The sequence below is a fragment of the Borostomias antarcticus genome (genome assembly GCF_949987555.1).
Source record: "Borostomias antarcticus genome assembly, chromosome: 9".
Lineage (NCBI taxonomy): Eukaryota > Metazoa > Chordata > Actinopteri > Stomiiformes > Stomiidae > Borostomias > Borostomias antarcticus.
Genome location: NC_140242.1, coordinates 5,146,861 through 5,154,123, shown reverse-complemented (window position 1 = coordinate 5,154,123; position 7,263 = coordinate 5,146,861). Strand labels below are relative to the sequence as shown.

At 54.9% G+C, this 7,263-nt stretch overlaps 1 protein-coding gene across 1 annotated transcript in view; it reads right to left on the bottom strand.

Annotated features, from left to right (window-relative positions):
• Window positions 1-494: 494 nt before the first annotated feature.
• raph1a (Ras association (RalGDS/AF-6) and pleckstrin homology domains 1a) overlaps window positions 495-7,263 on the bottom strand; it is a gene marked incomplete at both ends in the record, with an annotated part of 34,764 nt that continues 27,995 nt past the window's right edge. The window contains 5 exons of the mRNA XM_084443557.1: window positions 495-2,441; window positions 2,487-2,627; window positions 6,279-6,418; window positions 6,608-6,728; window positions 7,014-7,112. Of these exons, the coding sequence (XP_084299683.1) occupies window positions 495-2,441; window positions 2,487-2,627; window positions 6,279-6,418; window positions 6,608-6,728; window positions 7,014-7,112 (2,448 nt within the window). The remainder of the gene's footprint in view (window positions 2,442-2,486; window positions 2,628-6,278; window positions 6,419-6,607; window positions 6,729-7,013; window positions 7,113-7,263) is intronic.

The window sequence follows — 7,263 nt, the reverse complement described above, 5'->3', positions numbered from 1 at the left end:
ATGGTCCTCTGGTCTCCAGCCCTCCATGGTCCTCTGGTCCCCAGCCCTCCATGGTCCTCTGGTCCCCAGCCCTCCATGGTCCTCTGGTCCCCAGCCCTCCATGGTCCTCTGGTCCCCAGCCCTCCATGGTCCTCTGGTCCCCAGCCCTCCATGGTCCTCTGGTCCCCAGCCCTCCATGGTCCCTTCATGCACAACCAGTTATATTGCAGCTCGTTTCTTTCTTTATGTTTCTGTTTATATTCAATGCAAAGCGGCACAAACGTGGAAAAGCTGCTAGGTGGTCGGGATTGCTTTTTTCATTGGAGTAATCATGTAATAATAATAATAATAATAATAATAATAACAATGATAATCTGGGATTACAAGGAAGAGGGTTCTAGCTCAGTCAGTCGGGTGGCTATGAGAGGAGGGACAGACGCACAGATGGACAGAGTTCTGGAGGGGGGGATGTAACTGGTTCAGAGTCTCTAGGTCCCGCCCCCCCGTCCTGCTCACTACCAATCCCCCGTCAGTTTGGTGCTTTGGTCCCGTTTGGGCGGGGCCGGGGGCGGGCCGCGCCTCAGCGTTGCATAGCCTGAGATGTTGGCGTGGGCGTGGCCGTAGCCCCCCCCGCCGGGCGGACGCTGCTGGTCCTGCAGGAGCTCGGGGGGCGGCGGCGGCAGCGCCATGTCGTCCATGGTCGCCATGGCTACGGGCTCCAGCTTGGAGGAGAGGCGCGAGGAGGTGAGCGAGCCGTGGCGCGTGACGGACTTCCTCCTCAGCGTCCGGCTGAGGTCCTCCAGGAACAGGGGCTGCAGGGTTGCCAGGTTGGAGCCCTTGGGCGAGGTGGGCGGGAGGCCGTGGGGCGGGGCCTGCTGTGGCGGGGGCGACAGGGGGGCGGGGTCCGCCACGGTGTTGCTCCGCCTGTGCAGCGCGAGGGGCGGGGTCTTCTTCAGGGAGCTGTGCTTCCACGACGACGAGACGACGGGCGGAGCCTGGGGCTGCGGGTTGACCACCGCCACCTTGGGCGCCCCCGGGTGGAGGTCCAGCGGGAGGGGGGGCGGGGGCAGGAGCTCCGAGTCGGGCGGGGGAGGGGGGAAGTAGTCGGCGTCGTGGGGGGGAGGGGAGGGGAAGTCCAGGCTGGGCCGGCGGTGCTGACCCGTCTGGAGGCCCTGCAGGGCCAGCGGCAGGTTGGCCAGGTTCAGCTTGCCCGGCTTGGGGGGGGCGGGGTCCTTGGACGGGGAGCCGGAGGAGGACAGGCCGAACTTACTGACCAGGCTCTCCACCTTCTTAGGCCTCTCATCCTGGGGCTCGCCTGACGACTTGATGCTGGAGTTGCGCTGGGGGGTGGGGGGGGGGCCTCTCCTACCCCCCGCTGAGCTGCTGGAGGAGGAGGAGGAGGAGGAGGAGGTGGAGGGGGACTTCTTGATGGGGGAGGCCATCTTGGAGGAGTGAAGGGAGGGGGGAGGGGAGGTCTGGGGGGGAGGGGGGGGAGGGAAGTCCAGGCTGCTCTCTGGGGGGGGCGGGGGGAACTCGGGGGACTGAGGCGCTGTCTGCCCCCCCGGCTGCCATTTTGGTTTGGCCTTGACGGCTGGGGGAGACTGAGGGGGCGGCGGCCTGGGGCCTTCTGTGGAGAGGGGGGAGGAGCCGGGGAACTGGTTGACGATCTGCTTGACCAGGGAGGAGGGGGGGGTGGGGGAGAGGGGCCCAGGGAGGGGGAGGGTCTTGGAGGAGAAGCTGTGCTGCTTGGGCAGTGTCGGCGGCGGCTGATTGGGCGAGAGGCCGGCAGAGAAGCTCTGATTGGGTGAGAGGCCGGCAGAGAAGCTCTGATTGGGCGAGTGGCCGGCAGAGAAGCTCTGCTGCTTCCTGAAGGAGCCGTGGGCGAGGGGGGGGGAGGGGGAGACGGGGGAGAGGGCGTGGCCGGGCCCGCAGGGTTTGGGGGCGGTCTGCGGCGGGAAGCCGCCGGTGAAGGCCTTGGGCGGGGCGGGGGGCGGAGCCGGGGGCGGGGACAGGGGCTCCGGGGGGGGCGGGGGGGGCAGGTCGTCCGGCGGGTCGGGGGTGAAGTCGTAGGCCATGTGAGGGAACTTCTGGGCCAGGAAGTGCTGCAGGCCTGTGTTGCTGAGGGGGGGGGACTGGGGCTCCGCCTCCTGGGGAGGGGGGGGCGGCGTGCCGTCGGCGTGCTGGTGAAGCGGGGGAGGAGCCTCCTCGGGGGGGGGCGGGGGCAGGTAGCTGGGGGTGGGGCTGCCCATCCTCAGCGCGGGCATGGCGAGGGGGGGCGGGGCCGAGGGGGCGGACAGCGCGGGGGGGTAGCAGGCCGGCAGGGTGTTGTACTGGGGCTTCACTGACTGGAGAGGGGGCGCCGGCGGGCAGGCGGGGGCCAGCTGTGGCCCCCCAGGGCCGGACGTGGGTTTGTACTGGTGGCCCGACTGGGAGGCGCCCTGGAGGCGGGCAATGGTGCTGTACTTCACCAACATGGCGGGGGGGGCCTGGGGGGGGGTGTCGGGGAGAGGGGGGGGAGGGGGCGGGTCGGGGGGAGAGGGGGGGGACTCGGGGGAGACGCCGGGGTAGCTGGAGCGGGATGGGGGAGAGGGCTGGGGCATGGGAGGCAGCTGGAGGGGGTAGGGTCTGCTGATGGGGTCCACCCTCATCTGAGAGAGAGAGAGAGAGAAAGAGAGAGAGAGAGAGAGAGAGAGAGAGAGAGAGAGACGGAGGGGTGGAAAGAGAGGAGGTGTTAGGGGTCAGGTCACGTCAGAAATCAAGTCAACTCATCATGTTAATACATACTACATTGACTAAAATCAAACATCAATTTTTCTCATTTTTCAAACATTGAGGTAAAAAACGTCAACACATCAGCAAGATGCATGAAGAGTCATCACCAAACAGATGCAGGCCTTTCTGGATCTCTGAACACACACCATGCTCCCCACACCGTGTCCTGACCACACGCTGAACACCTATGACCACACTCTCACTTCGACCACAATCTGACCAGTCTCTGCCCACATCTCAACCCAGTGACGGGGTAGCAGACGTTTTGTTAGTGTCAGACCTGGGTCACATACTGTAGAATACAGATCATGCCAGGGAACCAACTGTTTGAAGAGATAAGCATAAGACTGTTCCCGCTGTTCAGTGGTTCCAGACCAGCTGGGGTACTGGACAGTGTTTGCCATGCGTGCGTGTGTGTGTGTGTGTGTGTGCGCGCGTGTGTGTGTGTGTGTGTGTGTGTGTGTGTGTGCGTGTGTGTGTGTGACCGAGGTCTGTCAGGAGAGAGCGTTAGAACACAGCGAGCTGTCACACCCTGACCTCAGTCCCCTCCGGTGCACAGGGGCACCACCGCCTCAAACTTCACCTTTGACCCCTGGAACAGGCGCAGAGGAGAGGGGAGAGTAGTCAACAGAAACCACACCACAGTCCCCTCCGGGACCAGACTAGGACCACGGCATGGGTTCACCTGTTCAACCACCAACACCTTCCAACCACCAAGACCACGGGAGAGGAGGGTCTGGACCGAACGAACCCCAGGAGCTGCCTGGCTCTCCCCCCCAACCCTGAGCACCTTCACGTGCACTGGGTTTGAGTCTACTATCATTCACTTTGCCTTCAGCACTAGATTATGCTCTTAGTCACTTGTTTAGAAAGGAGAAGCACTTGTGAGTTCTGGTGAGCAGTAGCACGTTTCCTAAATGAAATGCAATTATTGTATGTTGCTTTAGATAAAAGCATCAGCTAAATGACTATAATGTAATGTCCCCCTAACCCCAGGAGCTGTCTGGCCTCGTGCCACTTTGAACACCAGAACCATGAACATGCAGAACCATGAACCTGAATGCCCTAAACCTCATCACACTAAATGGTTATTAGACACTTTGTTTAACTGTTTAAGGAGACTTGTTAAAGATGCTATAGATCACATTTTAAAATAACAATCCTAACAAGTCTAGCGAGCCAATAGGATTACGGCTGCTGACAGAGATACCATGTGGTATGAAAGTGTGATCCTATTGGCTCACAAGCCTTGTTAGAGGTGGGAATCAAACCTCAGACATGTCAGACAGATAAACACTACATTCATTTCGGACCCGTCAAAATTTTAAAAATGACAAATTCATAATCTATATTTTTTTTGAGGGAAAAACAATACTTTTATTCTGCACCTTTCTAAAATTTCAGTGGATGTATTCTTTGGGGGAAAAAAGAGATTTGTCTACTTAAATGTAAATGTTTGCGTTTGAGGACATTTCCCATCTTCCTGTTTTCCTGCTCATGTAATATAATACTAGGGTCAGAATTATGGCCTCTACCATGTGAACTGCACAGCTGTCTCTTCATAGCCATGTTTTCTAGCCTGTGAATGAAATACTATCTGAATTGCTGTGACGGCTTCCATCAGCTTCCATCAGCGGCTAATACAAAACTACAGGCTATTTCCTTGTCATAATGTTTTATTAGTTGAATAACTGGCCTTTTAGTTGAATAAATTGATTGATTTAAAACAGATCACAAACAGGTATCATTTCAATTTTCGATAAAATCATTCATATGTCAGAAACTTGGTGGGCAACCAGGCCTGTTCTGCATCAGAGCTGTGCACTAAAATGGCCTAATTCTACCTCTGGCCTGGGCAGAGTTAGGCCGGATTCATAGTCCACGCAAACTTCATAAGCGCAAGCAACGCAAGCTTCGCAAGGCCATGCAAGGTCTCGTTGCGTCCTTGCGTGTGTCATGCCGAAATTTGTCACTTGACGCAAGCAATAGTGCAATTCCTTGAGTTTCCACAAAACAAAACACAGAGCGCAAGCTCTCGAGTCATGTTGGAGCTTGCATTCACAACGTAGCTTGCGTTGTTTGCGTCGACTATGAATCAGGCCTAAAGCTCAGGAGATATCTAGCCTAGCTTGGTGGAGTGGAGATATATATCCTAGCTTGGTGGAGTGGAGATATCTATCCTAGCTTGGTGGAGTGGAGATATCTATCCTAGCTTGGTGGAGTGGAGATATCTATCCTAGCTTGGTGGAGTGGAGATATCTATCCTAGCTTGGTGGAGTGGATATATCTATCCTAGCTTGGTGGAGTGGAGATATCTATCCTAGCTTGGTGGAGTGGAGATATCTATCCTAGCTTGGTGGAGTGGAGATATCTATCCTAGCTCGGTGGAGTGGAGATATCTATCCTAGCTTGGTGAAGTGGAGATATCTATCCTAGCTTGGTGGAGTGGAGATATCTATCCTAGCTTGGTGGAGTGGAGATATCTATCCTAGCTTGGTGGAGTAGATATATCTATCCTAGCTTGGTGAAGTGGAGATATCTATCCTAGCTTGGTGGAGTGGATATATCTATCCTAGCTTGGTGGAGTGGAGATATCTATCCTAGCTTGGTGGAGTGGAGATATCTATCCTAGCTTGGTGAAGTGGATATATCTATCCTAGCTTGGTGAAGTGGAGATATCTATCCTAGCTTGGTGAAGTGGAGATATCTATCCTAGCTTGGTGGAGTGGAGATATATATCCTAGCTTGGTGAAGTGGAGATATCTATCCTAGCTTGGTGGAGTGGAGATATCTATCCTAGCTTGGTGAAGTGGAGATATCTATCCTAGCTTGGTGAAGTGGAGATATCTATCCTAGCTTGGTGGAGTGGAGATATCTAGCCTACCCAGGTGGAGTTGTAATGGAAAATTCTGTGTTATTAGACATTATTTGAATTGATTTCACATACCTTGGTTAGATCTCTTGAACACTGTCTGCTGTTTAGGCCACAGAACTGGCCTCTCATACCTTGGCTACAGAAAGAGTGCTGTGTACTTTGTAATCTTATGTTTTTGTAGAAGTGACTGTCTCTGCTCGCGACCCAGCCTTGACAGGCTCTCTGTGGACAAAACAGGAATCCAGCTGGACTGGGGGGTGGGAAGCGAGGGCAGGGAAGTAACTCAGACACCAACGACTGAGGTTTGACAGTCCCCTTCTCCAGACGGGTTATTGGGGATGTTTGTATGTTATTGTGCTGTTTGTATGTATTTTACATGTATGTGGCTACTGTGCTGCTTGCCTGCTTGCATGTAATAAACTTTGTTCAACTTAGAATGTTGGCATTCACTCTCTCCTGAACAATACTCTGTGACAGAAATTTCCACAACAGAGTGGAGATATCTAGCCTACCGTGATGGAGTGGACATATCTGGCCTACTGTGGTGGAGTGGACATATCTGGCCTACCTTGGTGGAGTGGACATATCTGGCCTACCTTGGTGGAGTGGACATATCTGGCCTACCTTGGTGGAGTGGGGATATCTAGCCTACCTTGGTGGCGTCCTCCTGGGTGCCTCTCTTCCAGGCCTCAGAGAAGATGGAGCTGACCACACTCTGGGAGCGGGCGTGGCCTGACGAGATGTTCTCTGAAACCCCGCTGTCTGATTGGCTAGAGTGGTTGGACTGGGATTCTGAACAGAGGGGAGAGCAGAGAGAGACAGGAGGTCAGAACACGCTCACCCCTCTGCTGGGGAGACCAAGCCCAGATACAGGAGCAGGCTCAGCACCTGATTGGACAGAATCAGTCTGCTCTCTCACCTGATTGGACAGAATCGCTCTGCTCTCTCACCTGATTGGACAGAATCAGTCTGCTCTCTCACCTGGTAGACTGGAAGAGCTGGATCCTGATTTGATGCTGGAGCTGGACAGAGACGACCAATCGTAGGCTGCCTCTGTCCGCTTCATGGCCTCCTGGTAGTTGACATACAGCTGCTTCCCATACTACACACACACACACACACACACACACACACACACACACACACACGCACACACAAGACACAGGTTATCCAGCGGTTTGACGCTAACCTACAGAGCTCCACACAGCAGACAGAGTACCATCTATCACCTTCTGTACTTCCCCCTGAGGATCAATACAGTACTACCCATCCACCCACACCATCATCCTTCAGGCTGACTAGAGCCACCATGAGCACGGATGAACACAGTAGCAGTGTGACCAGACCGCCAGAGCAGCTCAGCTGTTCAGGACAGCGCTATGTTTACCTTGGCGATGCGTATGCTGTTGATCCACTGGTGCAGGGTTCTGACGTCATCACAGCACAGGTACTTGATGTACTGAGACTTCTTCTGAATCTGGGGGTGCTGGGGACAACAGGAGATGGTCTTAACAGGACAGACCACTCTGCCAGCGCGTTCGGCTTATATAACAGGTGAGTTTATAACATGTATAACAGGTGAGTTTATAACATGTATAACAGGTGAGTTTATAACATGTATAACAGGTGAGTTTATA